At 30.4% G+C, this 18,960-nt stretch overlaps 1 protein-coding gene across 1 annotated transcript in view; it reads left to right on the top strand.

Annotated features, from left to right (window-relative positions):
• Nucleotides 1–18,960, top strand: part of bel (ATP-dependent RNA helicase bel) — a 76,379-nt gene that overhangs the window by 12,955 nt on the left and 44,464 nt on the right. The window contains exons 3-5 of the mRNA XM_075380267.1: nucleotides 3,578–3,688; nucleotides 9,808–9,976; nucleotides 14,071–14,347. Of these exons, the coding sequence (XP_075236382.1) occupies nucleotides 3,578–3,688; nucleotides 9,808–9,976; nucleotides 14,071–14,347 (557 nt within the window). The remainder of the gene's footprint in view (nucleotides 1–3,577; nucleotides 3,689–9,807; nucleotides 9,977–14,070; nucleotides 14,348–18,960) is intronic.

The following is an 18,960-nucleotide window of genomic DNA, read 5'->3' as shown; positions in this document are numbered from 1 at the left end:
CAAAGGGCAATACATTCCCCCACATGATAATATTGAACAATTGGATGCTGCTTGTAGCATTTTGGGTGTATCACCTCCAACAAAAGTGAAAAAATTAAGTATTGTAAGATGTTACTTTACTTCAGACTGCAAGGACTATGAAGACCACCCTGTGTCAAGTATTGTACCACTTTCACTTAAGGAAAAAATACTCTACTGCTTGTTTGTATGACAATCAGTGGTGGATAGGAGAAGTCGTAGCAATTAGCCTTGAAAATGACTATGTGCAGGTTCATCTTTTTCACTTAGCTGGATCATGTACATCATTTCAAAAGTCTGAACAAGGCAAAGTGTGGGTACCGATCTGCAAGTCCTGAGAAAGTTGACATCAATTCAGCTAACTAAACTGAGGGTCATTCTTAAACAATTTCAAGAGAATTAGCAGAAGAGATATCACAGCTGTTGGTTAACTACACTAAATAATAAAAACTTTCATTGCTACAAAAACAGGCTATTTCATTGAAGAATAATTAAAATTTTGCTACAATTTATTTTTTCTTTAATAGTGTTTACAAAAATAAATCAACATAAAAATAAAAATGATTTCTTGAAAAAAGATGTAGGCTACTCATTGAAATATCAGTTAGGAAGAGTTTTACAAACATTTTTGAATCAAAATCGTATTATTTTTAAGTTATCATTAAATTACAACCTATCATTAATAATTTAAAAAAAAAACTTTTAAAAATATTGAAAATGTCAACTTCAACAAGATTGGAGCCAAATATAAAAAATGTAAAGTACAAAGAAGACAGAAAACCTCAGTGGAGCCTAGGAGCACTTATTTAGTGAGTCGAAGTTGTATCGCTTTTAACGGGGTTTTCATGATTTTTGAGAGGTTATAACTTTTTTATTAGTATAATAGACAAGAAACTTTTTTATTTGCCATAAACATCTACAAAAACACTGTAAGTTGTGCAAATTTGAGATTTTTATCACCAGCCCCATCAAAGTTATTTGAAGCCAAAATCTCAATTTTTAAAAAACTATTTTCAAAAATTCATAAAAATGTAGGGGTAGTATATGTATATCACACTATTAATATTATTTATGATAAAACTACTAACATATACCTACATATAAAAAAATAATTCAAACTGTGTTTGCCATGCCTGTCTCTTTAAGAGAAATACTAAAAGTGAAATTTCACCATTTTTCAAATTTATTGGTAATTTTCTCAGAAAGAAGAGTGGATAGGTAAATAAACCACTGGACTAGTGTTTTACCTTGAGAAAATATGATTAAATTGCTTTTTTGTTTCATCTTTCTGGGATCAATAGTTTTTTAGTTGTGGTTTTTTTCTGTAAATCTTTACAATCACAAAAATAGGTTGCACATTGTAACAAAAATGGTTGCCACAGGTAACTGCTAAAATAAAAAAAAGTGGTTTTAAGGTCCTGAGACATGTAGGAAACAAGTGGGTAAGTTTAAATCTTTTTTTGAATTTGTCAAGCAACCAGCTTATGTTTTTTTGGGACACTTCAAATGGATTGACCCATTATGAGATTGTTGATAGGATTGTATCCTGCATGAAAAAATGAATTACATTTAATTACAGAATAAAGGAGTAGTACACTTGATTGCTAGACTAATTAAAGGGTGCTACTCAGGATAAACTTCCACATATAACAAAAAATAAATTTCTCTTTCACAATAATAAAGCGCCTGCACAAATTTTTCTGGTTATTTCTATAAAATTTCTTGACCTATTCTTCAAAGGGATTTCACATCACTATTATATTCACTGGCTTCCAGCAATTACTTCCTTTACTCAAACCTGAAAATCGACTTGCTGGATGAAGATTCAGTTCATCCATATTGATGAGTTCAAAGCTCAGACATCTGCTTGTTTACAGAGTTTAACAAATTGCATTGTACAAGGGCATTAAAAAGTTGGAAAGTTGTTGACATAAATGAATTGACTGCAGGATAACTTGACATTGAAAAATAAAAAAAATGTCAGAAAAATGTTTTTATCAGGCCTAAAACTTTTTGAGTGACTCTTGTAACGTGACCTATATGAAGTATATGTGACCATTTTTTATATCATGAGTTACATTTTGTTATTTTACTCGGTGCTTTTGTTTGCATATCAAATTTATGATTTGTTTATTGTAGAAATAAAGTGATTCAGACATGGTTTATATTATTTGTTGAAAATAATTTACCCTGTGCTTCAAAGTAGGTGCGAGCACTCTTGATGATGTTGGATGTCACTTTTCATAGAAGCATACAGTTGGACATAATCTCTCTTGCACTGTTGCACTTCAGGTGTTGGATTTTTGTACTTAAGTGCATGGATTCTGTCAGTATATGCAACCTTTCAAATACTCCTAGAGAAAGAAATTCACTGGTGATAAATCAGGTGATTGGAGGAATAGTAAACCTTTTGAAATCAAGCTCTGCAAACATTTCTTTCAGAGACTGTCATTCCAAGAGTGTGATCCATTCACTCCATTTGTTGTAGGTAACGGTAACAATTGTCTGCTTCTAGAAGTGCAATAAATTGCATGACTATGTATGTACTAGTACAACTCGCTGTTGAGATTCATATCAAAAAACATAAATGCCAAATCGCACACAACACCTCAATTTTCAGTGAGTGTAATAGCATTTCTTGTAAACATGGGAGTTTATCTGTTGTTAACATATACATTTGGTGGAAATATACTTTTACTAAAGAACACTTTATCACGGCCCATTTAATTACATTTCACCACTGAATGTGTAGCCATCCACTTACAAAAACATCCAATATAAGCAAACGTAGCACGTCATTTGAGAATCCACTTCTTTCAGCTCTTGTACTTAGTTTGGATGGAGATATAATTTCTTTATTGCCTTGTTAATGCAAACTTTTGTTGGGGGGACCATTTTAATACTACCTGGACCTTTTCTTGTTTTGTGACTACACCTCCTTCTTGTTGCAAACAGTAGACAATTCTCATAATTGTCAAGTTGTTGAGTTTGAGTACATGAGAATATTTTCAATGAAATTTCTCTTTCCTTTTCATTTGCAGATGACTGTTTGAAAATTCACTTTTGCAATAAATATATTCCATGGAAAATAGGATGATTTTTGTAGTAGTAATAAACTAACAAAAACTTCCTTCAGGCAGGTCAGTGACTCAACTAATCGTTTGTGTTCACTCTCTACCTAGGGAACATTGTGATACGTGACTGGATAGTGAAAAAAAAGTAACTGTAAAAAGAGATCTAGAAACTTATGGAACTCTGCTTTCTAATTGGTTTTTTAATGTTTGTGATTATACATTGTTGAGATTACGTTTGTACATAAAATTATGCATCTTCTGCATATTTATTGTAATGTTTAGTTTTAATTATTTTTAGTTCTGACAGGATTTTTACTCCCATCTTTAATCATTTTTTCCTCTGTTTGTAGAAGTTAGAGACTGGAAAACTTCTTTATATCAAAAAATACATATAAAAGAAATGTTATATTTGTATACTTAAATAATTTTTGCTAATGTTACAAGCAAATAATTATAAAAATTTTTTTTTTATTAATTTGTTGTAGCTGAATCACGTGGAGGTGATAGTTCACAATCTTCTAGTAGTTTCAGTGATAGTCGCGATTCATACCGTGGTGTTAGTAGCCAACGCAGCAATCAGAGCTACAGTAGTCGAAGTAAGAGGACCACTTTTAATTATTTTAAAATATAACTAATTTATGTTAGTTATTTTAGTTGTATCGTCTTATTTAGTGAAATTAAATGTTACTTAATGCTAATGATATTTAGGATCTATCTATCTATTTAGGATTTGTAATTGCAGAATGGTATGTTTTTGATTTTTCATGTTCCTGTTTGGAGTTTTTGTTGTTTCTTGTGGTAAAGGTTTTCTTAAAATATTTGAAAATGATTTGTTTATAAAATTTTGTTTTATTGTTTAAAAATGACTAGGCATGAGAAAATATTTTTAAAGAGCAGCTTATAACTAGTGTAATCTTTGAAAGTTCTCATTTTACATAACAGAGCAAATATACACGCTGTTTGTTGATATATTGATTTACTATTAATCATAATTAATATTTAGTTACACCAAAATTTGTAAAAGGCATTCTTCACTGGGTTAAAACTATTAGCATTTGTTAGGTTAAGCTGTAAATTTCCAGTACTGTGCCTTTAAATATGTTACAGTAAAAATTTATTTTACATTAATTCCTTTTAATATACGCAATCTTAATAAATGCTGCTGCATGTGCACTTGCCATTACTAAAGGTAAGGTATCCGAATTTTTCTGTTGGAAGACATGGGATTTTTTGCATTTTTCAAATGTTTGCACACCCTAGATTGGTTTTCTTAACAAATTTTTTATGTTTGGTTTTGTAACTAAAGATTATGGGGGTTCTAAATCTGATAAATTGAGTGGATGATCCTAATTGTGATAAAAATTTGGATTTAGTCATTTTACATATTCTTTCATCAAGCTTTGTAAGAACCTCAAAATAATGATGTTGATTGACTGAACTTTAAGTTACCCACTCAAACATGAAGATGCCTTTGATATCAAAGAAAACATCATCATAGCCTTGAATTTTCATTCCCTTGCTTTGCTTCATTCTCAGCAATTCTGGTATCTTACAATCATTGCTATATTTAGCTTCTGAGTTGAAATAACAAAGTATGATCTTGCATAAAATTCTCTCCCTTCTGCCAAATTTTGCTGTACATTGAGGACTAGCAGCATCATTTGGTGCACATATTTTTCATATTCAATGATAAAATTAAATTTATGTCACCATTTTATTTTCTACTTTTAATATTCATTATCATTCTAATATTAGTATGAGTCGTATGTTTGAAATCATTTTCTCACTACAATCTGGCCTGTTGATCACATCTGAAGAGCTTGGACTTCCAGGCTTGGTGTTATAATATTTCATTGTTTTTATCCCATCCATTAGATTGTTCTGTTTAATATATTACAATGTATAATAAAATGTAAAGAATTTATTATTGTCCTCTGCAAGAAAAGGTAGAAGCTTCAAAATTCAAAAGTGTAGTCTACATGACCTTCCCAAGGCTGTATTGATTTTTTTGAGTCGAAGAAATTCGTTAAGGAATTTCTCTACTGTCTGCTTTTTTTCTTAGAATCATAAAAGTGGACAAAAGTTTCACAGGAAATGAATTTTCCCTTTTCTAAATCTTCCAATTTAGTTTCTGGTAAAGTTAAAATTTCAGATGTTCATTTCATTATCAAGGCTGTACAGTACCTGTTTGTCAGAAAATTTGTAGAATCCAAGTCAATCTTTACTGTAACAGCACTATATTTTTGTTTGAGATGGCAATTTTTGCAGATTGCTTTGTTGATACATTCGTGATGAAACTAATCAGTTGGACACAGGGCTTCCACTGTATGGTTTGTCACTCAAATCTGCTTGCTCCACTTCAACATTGAACTGAATCTTTGTTTTATTTATATGTGTTATACTTACTATATGTGGTCACAATATGACCTTGGACCTTTTTTTAAAGGTGTTTCATTTTAATTCCCCCCAATTATTTTAATGGAATGACTTATTTTTGACCCCACCAATGAAAAGAGCAGACAATTTTACATTGAAATATGTGGTCACACATATGACCTTGGACCTTTTTTGAAGGTCATACAGCTAACCATCAGAGTTAGTGTTATACTTTTTATGCTCTTTAACATTGCTTGCGAGATAAATGGCCTGGAATATAAATATTCTAAGAATATTGTATAACCTTCAAAAACGTGTAACATTAGCTCCGTACGTATAACACTATCTCTGATGACTAGCCGTATGACCGTAAAAAAAGGTTCATGATCATATGTGTGGCCACATATTTCAGTATAAAATTTTCTGCTCTTTTCATTGGTGGGGTCAGAATAGGTCATTATTTGAAAAAAAAATTGTGTTAACCTTGAAGTAAGGTCAAGGTCATCTTCAAGATCAAATCCAAAGCCATCGTAAGGTATCCCTCTCCAATCTAGATAACTTTTGTTTAGGTTTTTTTTTATTTTGTGCATAGTTTGCAAGAAAATCAGCCGGGGTGATTAAAATGAAACACCCTGAAAAAAGGCCTAAGGGTCATACTATGACCATATATTTCAGTGTAAAATTTTCTGCTCTTTTTATTGGTGGGGTCAAAAATAGGTCATTCCATTAAAATAAAATGGTATTAACTTTGAAATAAGTCAAGGTGAAGTTCAAGGTCATAAGGTGTCCTCCTCCCATCTGAGTAAGTTTTGTATAGATTTTTTTTTGTATTGAGTAATTTGTGAGAAAATTGCATGGAGCAATTAAAATGAAACATCTGTTGTATATATAAATGCATGTCTTGTTTTTAAAGTAAGGTCCACTTTTGAAATTTGTTGCCTATATACATGATGGTGCTTGTGTAACTCAGTTATTTCAATAAATAACTATAAGCAAAAGCGGTTCAGTTATTTTGCTTGTTGATATATATCCACATAAGCTTGAAGCTTGTGTGTGGGATATGGAAATGGAATTTTGTAGTGTATGAAAAATGCAGTACATTTTGTATTTGTTTTTATTCATCCATTTCAAGTAAAACATTTCATGATCCCAACAAGTGTGAAGTATGAGCAGTAATTCAATTTTTAATGGCGTAAAACAATTCTGTGACAGAAATTCCCAAGCAAATTTGTGATATTTGTCTGAATATTCCAAGAGAGACCAAAGTAAGACAGTTATGCTATTCATTTTGAGGAGGGTGAATGAATATTCAAGATGAAGAGGTAGCAGCTGACTGTCAGTAGTAACAGGTAATTTGATTGAAAAGGTGGACAAAAACATTGAGAAAACCGGTGACATCAAGAAAATTATGACAACACTGGTTGCTATGACAACAGGTGTCATAATTTTCTTTGATGTTTCACAATCTTTGATTTGTAAAATTTTGACTGAAAAATTATACAATAAAAAATTGTGTGCCAAGGTGATTTTCAAATTTAATAACACACGCAAAGAAAAATATTTTGCTGTAGCCTAATCCTAAAATTAATTATAATTTTAGAAAAATTGTGCATTGTGTAATTACATTAATTATAATTTTAGGATGCTAAACTTTTTTTTTTTATTGATGTTTGTTTTATTCTGTAATAAATTGTTTGATCACATTGTTACTGGCTGTGAATCCTGGATTTCTTATTGAAGCATCAAGACAACGCAGCAATCATTACCTAGACTGAAGAAGTTCAAACAAGAACGTACGGTAAAGAAGCTTATGGCTATTGTTTTTTGGACAAAAAGGTGTTAGCTTGTCAAATCCAGTGGCCACAGAAACTATTGTAAACGCCGATATGTATTGTGAAACATTATAAAATCTTAGAAAAGTTATTAAAAACAATTGACACGGGATGCTATCCTGCAGAATTTTGTTTTTTCATGACAACAGCCATCCATAGAGCAAATCAGATATTGAGGTGATTGAAAAATCATTTTGCCAGAAAATCTTCAATCATCCACCCTGTAGACCTGATTTAGCTCCCAGCGATTACTTTCTTTTTCTTCACCGTAAACTACGGCTTGCATTAAAAGGTTTGATGATGACGATAAATTGAAGATGGATTATTGCATGGTTTAAGTTGCTGACAGTAGAATTCCTTGAAAATGCAATGAAGAAGCTAGTGAAACGCTTTGAAAAAACGGTGGAAGTTGAAAGCAGCTATGTAGAAAAATAGCAAATGAATTTTGTTTTTATTTCAAAAGAAACCTCACTTTAAAAACACACCTCACATGTATTATGTACATATAAATATTATTTATATCGGACAGCTATTTGGAAGATTTTTTTTTGTAAATGTTCATACTTTAGATTAATATCTCAGATTGGGCATACCACATCACTTTGTGTGATTTGCATTCTGCGTTCACAAATAATTATTTTTTGTATATTGCTACCATATAAGAACTGTTTTTATATAATAAGAAATATTTATTATTTTACTGAAATTAAATCATTTTAAGATTTATATTATTCCTCTTATGTTAATAGAATTTAAAGTATAATTATAAATATATGTAGTAGAAGTAGTAGTTGTATTAGTATTACTTGTACCTTGTTTAATTATTTGTTGTTTTTATTTTTATAGCTGTATAAAAATTTCCTCTCTAATTGTCAATTAGAGAAAAGATATTACAACAACTGCAATCTGTAATGATTTTTTTTATTATGCAAATAAAATGTTTTTAACTATTTTATACATTTTTATTGTTTTTTTAATTCTTCATTGATGATTTTTATTACCGTAATATAATTTACAATGCTTAACTAGTATTTTTACCGATCCAATTTTGTCATCAGAAAATTCTAATAAAAAGTGTTCTGAGGGACATTAAAATATATTTTCTGTTAATTTAAAGTTTAATAAACACCGAAGAACTATTAAAAGTATTGTTATTAAAAGAATTTCAATTTTAACACACTGCTGTAGATGGCAGTACCTGCCGTAAGTATATTATCTACAAAATCCATTTATATATTGTCCGTGACTTTTTCTGTGTACATATTAATGTAGCAAAATTTTCCATTTAGCATACATTTTATGTAAATCTATCAACAGCTCTGTGGTTCAGTTGCTTTTTCTTTTAGGAAATTAATCCTACATTGAAAATCTAGTAAAGAACAGAGGAACTGTACTGTATAAGACAAAGATTGCATTTAATGGATGATTAGCCAGAAGATTTATTCAAAGATTGAATAAAGAAACTAGAAAATGGATATGAAAATTCTTTAAAGTCAGTGCTACATTTTTTGTTTGTGAATTCAACCATCCGTTTATGCCTTCTTTGCTATTTTCAAATTTCAATGTGAACCTTTGTTTACGATGAAGATACAGCAGCATTCATTTATTACAGAGTTTTAATGTTCGTTTTCCTGTATAAGGTCAAGCATGATATATTAATATGATCTCATCAGGAAGCTTTCTGCAGTTAGGTCTATGATTTATTAGTTTTGTTATTTGTTTTGAATTTTTTGTTTTTTTTTTATCTCTTAAATTTGCATATAAAATCTCCAGCAATTTTTTTTCTGTAAAGTACCAAATAACCCATCAAATTTTTTATAGTTTATCAGATTTTGTTTGTTAGCATTCATTAAAAGCCGAGTAAGATTAGAACTGCCATCTCCAAAAATGGAAATTTTAATCTCCAAAATGGCAGTGGCACAAGACAAAATTTATCTATTGACATTTATGGTATTTGTGGAAGTTTTCAAATATCTAGTTTGTCACTGAATCGTGTACAGACAGCTGCATCCCTTCTTTATATAGTGAGAGTTAGTGCCGGCTTGTTATATCTTTGGTTTGCCAGGTGGTGCAGATATATTTTTACCTAGACTCTGACAAAATAATGATAAATCAAACGATGTAATAGTAGTAGTGCAACTGTGTACCCGGCAGTTTACTACTGATAAAAGAGACAAATGTGCTATTTACGCTCTACTATTTGAACCCAATAAATCTGTAATTATTGAATTAACATTACTTACAAAACAATGTTTTTTGTTTCTATTTCAGTACATTGTTGTAGAGAATGGCGATTAAGGTTTTTGTAACAATATTGTTTCTATAAAGCAAATACTTACTTTATTATCCAAACTCATGAGGTAACAAAAAAATAATGTAACTGTGTGTGTTATTTTCTCTTACTTAATGCATCTGTTTTATTGAATGCACATTACAGTTAGGTATATTTTTTTTGTATTAACAAATTTTAATTGTCTATAATTCTTAATGTAATATTTGTTGTTAAGGTAATCAAAGTAACAGGGGTGGAAGTGATTACGGGAGAGGAAGTCGCCGTAACGGCTCTGATTATGACAGTTACAATGGGGATCGTGAACGTGACCGCGACCGTGAGAGGGACAACTGGGGTAGTGATCGGGACCGTGACAGGGATCGTGGATATCGCAGTAGCGGCAGGTAGTTTATTTAGTTCTAAGTCTTAATATTTACAGTAGGATTTTAGTGGTAATTCAGTGAAGCTTGACTTTCCTATTTATCGAATTCCATGACAAAGTGGCTATATTTCACCTGTATATAAAACAAAAATCACCCGCAAGGCGTGAAGTTTTTCAAGTTATTCTTTTTCTTTGATTCTATTACAACAGAATCCTACTGATTCATTGACAACATTCAGTCCTAAAAGCAAGTCATTCAGTTATTTCACTATTGACTGATGTATAGTGAACGTCGTTACTCTCAGTTAGAGAGAGAGAGAGAGAGAGAGTAATAGTAATTATGATCGGTGCTTCAGGCACTATGTCCATTCATAGCCATAAAATAATTCAGGAACAATCATTGTGAAGCAGCAAATCAATTTTTTTTTAACAGTACTGTATTTGGTACCAGTTGTATTCAGTAGAGTTTGGTATTCCATAATAATATCAATAATATTTTGAAGTATTCATTCTTCGTGTAATTAGCCCAAAATCACATAACATCAGAAGCCTTATATTCTTTAATTATCACAAAGGAAAGAACAGAATAATACTTTCTTTAATGAAGAAAGCTTTTTCTTCTGATGGAATTCGTACAAGTAACATTAGATAATACTATTTACTTATGGTGGTGATGGAGTTGTCACAAACCCCATCAGAAGAAAGAATTTTATTCACTAAAGGAAGTATTATTTTGTTCTTTGCTTTGTGATTGCTACAGAGAACAAGGCTAACAGTATACAATGGTAATGTGATTTTGGATTAATTACATAAAGAATGAATATTCAAAAATATTATTGATATTATTCTGGAGTATCAAAAATATTATTACATTTAAAAAATGTTGAAAAAGTATATTTTTTATTTCTTACAAAAATCTCCACACTTACGTGGAATAAAAACCAGGTAATGTACTACATTTTTTGAATTTAAAAATTACATTTAATATTTAATTTTTTGTATCACTGCTAACTGCTGTTAATGGATTTAATAACGCTGTAAGTTATTTTATCGTTTTTGTCTTAATAAAGATGCTTTATTAAGGCGTTTTCATGTTATATTAAATATCATTATTTCTATTAAAGCAAAATCTGTGACTTCAGTTTTTTTTGTTTAGTTCTGAAATTAAATAAAAATCTTTAAAGCTAGTGAGGTGATTAAGAACACTTATTTATCAATACTTCTGTAAGAGTTTGTTCATATCCAGTGCACACTAGTTATTTAAATTTTTTAACAAGGGTATTCCATTTTAATTCAACAAATTATCAGTGCATCACTATTTTTTATTTTTATGTTATCTGGTATATGATAACTTACCCTCCTTGTAGTGGCCAAATATGTTTTTTTTAATTTTTCAAAATTTTTTCTTGACTAATAGAATATTTTCTAACTTGCCAACAGATAAAACAGCCATTTTGATTACTTTTTCCATGAGTTGTAGCATTCATATTTTACATTGTACAGAGGGTCAAAAAGGGCTTTTTGGATAGAGTAAAGATGGAACTTCATTGTAGTGTATTTAAAATTAATTTTGTGAAATAACCAAATCTTGTTATGTTTACAAATTGTTGTATTTTCAAATTTTGGGCCCAAAATAAATGATGAAGGACCTAGAGTAACCTAAGCCTGTTTTTTCCTTTTAACTCTTACGTTCTAGTAGTACTTATAAAAAAAATTAGAATGTTACAATGTACTTCATTAAAAAAAAATAGTCGCCAAATCGTAAGATTTTGAAAATGTCTCATTTTTGGGGTCCAAAAACCACATGTGTGACAGGTGACAAAAATCTGAAATGCTTACAGCAGTAAGTAATTTTTATGTCCTTTAAAACCATATAACATTTTTTGTTACTAAAAGGGGTTGACTAATAATGAAGCACTGTTACTTCTAAAAGTGTACAATGTATCCTAAAAATTCACAGCATGTATGTTTTAAGATAATAATGTAAGTCTACTATACAAAATATTTTGATTTGTCTATAATGAGATGGCTTACATTCTAGACAGTTTGTTACTTAAAGTCTGACTCGTGCACAAAAACTCGTGTTTAAACATGAAAGTGAATAGACATGCATGGACATGAATGTTTGTGTAATCCTGAATGTAAACGTTGTAGAAGATTCAGTTACTGTTTTGATTTCAATATGATATGTTGTATTGCTGCTAGTGTTAATACTGTGGTTAGGTAATGTGCAATTGTTTATAAAGTAATTTTATTAGCAGTGTACTTCTCTTTTATGCAATAGCTTTAATTTTGGTTATGTAAAAAAAATTAATTTTGATTACACTGCGATGAAGTTACATCTTTACTCTTTCCAAAAAGCCATTTTTGACCCTCTGTATGGTGTAAAATAAGAATGCTGTAGCTCATGGAAAAGTGACGAAAATGGCTGTTTTCACCTGTTGGCAAGTTAGAAAATAGTCTGTTACTCAAGAAAAAATTTTGAAAAATGTAAAAAAAAATTTTTTGACTACTATGTATATATATATTTTTTTGGCAAAAATATTTTTTGGGTAAGTTCATAAACCAAATATCATCAAAATGAAAAATAGTGATGCGATAAATTTTTTGAAAATTTCTTGAATTAAAATGGAATACCCTCAACTGTTATCTTCCAATGAAATATCATGCTTAATTCATGTGTATCTGCTTACTGCCTATAGCAGTATACATGTGTTCAGCTATAAAAGTAGGTTTATAAAAAGTTTTATATAAAATTATAGTTATTTTAATTTATTTGAAAAATAGGTTAAAAAATTGTTGACTCACTCATTTTTTTTATCTTTAAAAAAAGAAACAGCCATATTAACTCATTAATAATTTTTAAATCGCTTGAAAAAGGTACACTCAATAATTGGAGCGATTTTAAAACTTAAAATTTTCATAGTTATTGTTAGTTTTAAATTGAATTCAGTCTTTAATGTTATGTTTGAGTTCTTGTAGTTTATGTACTGCTTATCAGAAAATATTGAAAAAGACAAAAAAAAGTTAGCAGATATCCTGTATGAATCAGTTTTATATAAGTAAAGGTTTTAATGATTTAAAAATCATCTGATCTCTAATTTTATTGCTAGTAAGCAGACTAAATTGTTATTAAACTCCTAATAAGGGATATTATCTGATGTTTTTATTTATTTAAATTACATAGAGAATACAAAACAAATTACTATTAAAATATAAGCAAAGAATTTTTGTTTCATTGATATACTGTAATTGATAATATATTAATCTAGTTTGTTTTGTTGACAATAAAATTGAATATCTCATGAAGTGTGTTTTTCTTGTTACTTTTCTCTTTTCATAAACATTCCTTGAAAACATTACATTATTAAATGAATACTTTATTTAATTTTCATTTACTTGAGCATAACTAGCTTCTTATTCTTAGATTAGCTTGAATCTGAAAACTACTATTTCTGTACTTCATCTCTGTTTTTCATTGTAAAATTGTGAATAAGATGTATATTAACATATCTAGAGAATGAACTTATAAATTGTGTAACTTGAAAAAATGAAATAAAAATATTTAATTGAATATTTTGACAAATACAAATCAGTACACAAATTTGTTTGATGTTTTCGGCACTAAAGTCACGGGACTTAATTGCTTTATATCCCTGTATGTTTATTAAAAAATAATGGATAATAAATGTTATTAAAAAGAAATATTTTTTACAAGTTACACAGTAAACTGAAAAGTAAAGCATATAAAGCAATTAAGAGACAAAAGTATCATGACTTTGTTCCAAAAACATCAAAAAAATTTATGTATCCATTTGTATTTGTGAAGGTAACAGCCGGTTAAATATTTTTATAAGTTACATAATTTGTAAGTTCATTCTGTAAACATGGTAATAATTTTAGAATAAGTCTTATTTATAATTTTAGAATGAAAAATAATAGGTTATAAAATGTGGTAGATCTAAGTCTCGATAAGTGATTTACGGTTGAAGCGCTGGGAGTGAGTGATCTATGTATATTTGAAAAAAAAAAACAGAAATATTGGTTATCAAAAAATTCATAACATAGTTTTTATTTACCTGTTGGATTAATGTATTTTGTTGTTTTTTATTTTAGGGACCATGACCGAGATAGAGACCGCGACAGGGACCGTGACCGTGAGCGTGAAAGAGACAGAGACTGGGGGTCCAAAGACCCGCCACCACGCAACAATGATCGCTGGCCGGAGAGGGAGAGCCGTCAGCGTGAAAATGATTGGCTCACAATGCTCCCACGAGATGAACGACTTGAGTTGGAGTTATTCGGAACCGGTAACACCGGCATTAATTTTAATAAATATGAGGACATCCCAGTCGAAGCTACTGGTGATAATGTACCTTCTCGTATCAACTCTGTAAGTTTTACGTAGCTTTTTTTACTTTATTTTATTTTATAGAAATTTATTATTTTAATTATATTTTCTTTTTTTGACGGGGAGGCAGGTAAGGAATTATTGAGTAAATGAGTTATGATCAAAAAATACACATAATTTTGACATTTCGCAGGCTATGTAAGTCCAACTGTCAAAATTAGACCGCTTGTCCATAAGGTATGTTTACATTTGTAGCCATATTGAATGCTTAGTTTCTTGTCGGCTGTCGAAAAGGTTACACGTGTTTTGGTATATCAGTGATTTTTAACTTGTGGAAAAAATGGAACAAAGAGTTATCATTAAATTTTACTTTAAGAATGGAATAAAGTGCAGCACAGCATTGGAAATGTTGAATATTACTTTTGGCAATTCTGCTATGAATAAAACAAGCGTTTACAAGTGGTGCAAACAGTTCCAAGAGGGCCTGTTCTAAGAGAAGATGAAGATGATGAGCGCCCTGGACATCCCAGCACATCAACAACCGATGACAATGTCAAAAAGTGAAAAAAATGATTATACTGAATCATTATCAGAGCGTCAACAAGGATTGTTATCCGAAAGTTCTTTGCTGTTTGTATGAGGCAATCCAAAGAGAATGCCCAGATTTGTAGCAAAACAACTAATGGCAATTATGCACCTGCTCACATTTCACTGCTTGTTCGGCCAAAAACAATGTTGTTATGATGTCTCACCTTGCATATTCACCAGACATCGCCTCCTGTGACTTCTTCCTATTCTTCAAGTTGAAAAGAACGATGAAAGATGTTGTTTTGCCAACATTGAAGACAGAATCGTTGAAGGAGCTAAACATCATACTGGAAATTACTTTCCAGAGGATCTTTGAAGATTGGAAAAAGAACCGGCACAATTTTATTACATTTGAAAAGGAGTACTTTGAAGGTAACAAGTCAATTTTAATGAATAAATAAAAAATTTTTCAGAAAAACTAAAATTCCACATATTCTTATATCAAACTATATTTATATCAAACTATAATATTTTTTCTTCACATGTCACTACCTAAATTTAGTTATTGTGAATTCTGCTGTAAGGGTACTCAATCAATTATTAACTTATTTAGTTTTTAATTCATATTTTCTTGGGTTCAAAGCTTGACCCTAGGTAGTTTATCCTAATCTTCATCCTTAGTGAAAATATAGATAATCTGGACAGTTTCTTGAGTAGTAGAAGAACGATAAAAATCTCTTCTCAGTTGAAGCTGAATCATGTTGAAAAACTCATCCTTTATAAAAATCCTGTGTTCTCGTATTCTTGTAGGAATCCTTGGTTTTTGTGAAAATGCATTTGAAAGTATCGAAATCATTAAATGACTTCATCTTTCATAATTTGTTCAATTTTTGAGTTTATCATTCACAATTTAATGTTGTCCTTTCTCCTCCAACTCCTCCTTCTCACTATCTGCGTCTGTCTGTCCTTCCAAATTTCAGCAACAGTTTTAAACATACTGTTGTCACTTTCATTAACATGTCACAATCAACGATATGGATCTCTGTGGTGTTCAGTTTCTGCAAAAGTGTATCGTGCCATACACTTCATAATTTCTTGGAGGAACAATGCTTCTATAATGAGGTACATAATTAGATGATATATCCTTACTGAGTAGCAATTAAACGGTATGCAATTACAACATGAACCGTGTTATGATTGCATACAGTGTATATTTTATCATACAATTAGAATTAATTTTGGAATAACCCTGGCCTTGTAATAATAGTTTTAAATTAACCTGACAGTGACTAGTTGAAAATTTCTTCCTGCTCCCTCAGACCAGTTTGGGGAATTTGGTGCCTTCTCATGATTCAGTGTTTTCACTTATTGTGTCAACCTGTTGTACAGTTCTTGTTTGTTTTGTGTGTGCGGTGTCAAATTGACCTGACCTCATTGTTTTGTTGCTGATAAAAGTTTTGGGATTACCTGCTCTTTATTTATATATGTATTTTATTATGTTAGAATTATACTCATTTTGAACCCAGTTGAACCTGATTTTCAAAAACAATCTTGAAGAAATATGAGAACAGCTGTCCTTAATTTAGTACATATTGGCGATCAGAATTTAGCTACTAATACAACAAAGTAGGTGTTCAAAATAAGGTTTTTCTGAAGATATTTTGAATATAATAGAATGGCAATTGAATTGAAAATATCATCAATTAGAAATCTCTACTAAAACAAAAACAGACCAGAACTAAATGATTTACATGTGACTGAACTTATAGGTTCTAGTAGGATTTGCTGTACTCAACAATTTTTAAAACTGCTATTTCTACTTTAGTCACAAGTGGGAGTGGAAGACAAATTATTTAGACTTATTATGTCACATAACAATTTTTTAATCCTACTCTCACTCTACATTTTGATAATTCGGAAATAATATCTAAAAGAAAAACTAGAAACTTAACAGCAGCATTTGCTGAAGTATTTGAGATTTTTATTAATAATTGTAAAGGATTTATTCATTGACTCGATGTGTGCCCAAAAAATTGGATAAATATGGATTGAAATTAATGAGTTTCTCAGATTCATGCACCAAGACATTGCTTATGTTTATGATAGAAGGGATACTGATGAAGAATAGGATTGTCAAGAGAAAAATTATTTTTGAAACCAGTTCAAGCTACAATAAGGTTTATAAACCTCTTTTCAGTTCTAATTAAAATATAAGGGGATAGTTGGTTTTCTTCTATAGATATTATGGAAAAATTAGAAGATAAAGAGTTGACTTATGTCAGCAATTTGAATAAACAAAAAAATAGAAATACCTCCAAAATTTCATCCCATTCAGAAAAGAATTTGAGGTTAAACACTAGTTTCTACATAATGCATGACAGTGATATATCTCATTTATCTAAACATAACTTAGTCATGTTGATTTTCTTCTATTCATCATGATTAAGGTTACTGCTTGACAAAACCATTTTTCTTGAAATTATATCGCATTAAAATCAAACTAAAATAGTATGAGTGATTTGACAGAGTTGAACAATTCAGCGCACAACAAGGTGGCAAATTGTCTTATTTTGCTGATTGATTGTCATCTGAGCTGATAATTCATTTGTGGCTTGTGATTCTGGATTTGAAAATTTAAGACTAGATAGAATATTTTTCTAAGTAAGTTGTTTACAACTTCTGGAAGACATGTGGAATGCAGTTATGTAGTTGTAACTGGGACCTAAACCCACCACAGGTGACTTTTTGACAGGCAACCATGAAAGGTCTTTTAAGGAATACTCCACTGACTGAACCAAGCAACACCAGAGTTCAGAGAAGATAGCATTTGGATACGGTGGGCTGTCACAAATTGTATTCGTTTCACTGAAGACTTGGCACTGCTAGCCGACAACATCGACGAAGCTAAATCACAGATATTAGAACTTCAAAGCATTGCAAATAAAACTGGCCTCAAAATATCATTCAAAAAGACAGAAATTATGCCCTAAAAACCAACACAATTAAAAGAAGTAAACATAAACGATAATAAAATCAAAATAGTAAGCCATTTTAAATACCCCAGAAAAATAATAAAGTAAACAAAAAAACATTGCTCCAAATAAGAAGAAAGAAAGTAGCTAAAGTTAAGTATTAGCCTGGTACTTATTATAAAAAATGCCTATCATTAAACACAACACTGTTATAAAACCAAAAGCCTCTTATGCACCTGAAACACTTATCCAACTGAATGACAAAGTCAGACAGACTCCAAAAAAATCAGGTTTTTTTGAAAGAACCTGCATCAATAAAAAGTACCAGAAAAAGACGGGCAGTGGTGGATTGTGTCTGACAAAGTCGTGTACAAAGAGTTAGAACCTATTACTGATACCATGCGTAAGAGAAGACTAGGATTCTTTGGTTATATCATGAGGATGCAAGATTCAAGACTTCTGAAACAGCTAGTACAGTACAATATCGACTCAAAAAACAGAAAGACAGGATCCAAATTCATCAGAGACATAAAAGGGGATCTGAAGGAAATTGGCCTTACACCAGAAGACATCACAGATAAGATAAAGTTAAACAAGAAAATTAAGAACAAAAATACTTGTTACACAAGAAAAAACTCACAACATGAAGATTTTCAACACTAGAAAGGGCACAAAGATTGGAATATATGAAAAAGTTTTAGAAGGACTGCAAGGTCCAAACAGTCCCATCAAAGAGACTTTGATAATGGACTGACTAAAGTGATACAATGCTATACTATATGATACAATTTTTTTACGTCATTAAAGATAATAATAAAAAAATGATGTATCAGAAATTATCTTTTTTGTAATAAATTTTTGATATGTTATAATGACATACCAGATTACTGTAGTAGTTTCATATAATACACTGTAGTTATTCATTATTTGTATGCATTAATTTGATAATGTCAAGTTTAGCTTATAGAAATTCTAGTTTTTAATCGATGAGGTTAGGATAACATTGAACAGAATAGATATTGGTTCCACGTTTTGTGATATGCTTTCTTTTGAAGACTTTTCCTGTAACAGAAGGTCTGTGACAATCTTTTGTGATCACTGGCCTGAGTTGTAAGAAGGTGGTTCAGTAATTAAAGAAACAGATTGGGGAAAAAA

The sequence above is a fragment of the Lycorma delicatula genome, chromosome 12, assembly GCF_047948215.1.
Source record: "Lycorma delicatula isolate Av1 chromosome 12, ASM4794821v1, whole genome shotgun sequence".
Lineage (NCBI taxonomy): Eukaryota > Metazoa > Arthropoda > Insecta > Hemiptera > Fulgoridae > Lycorma > Lycorma delicatula.
Note: the sequence above shows the minus strand (reverse complement) of the source record. Positions and strands in the feature narration are given on the sequence as shown.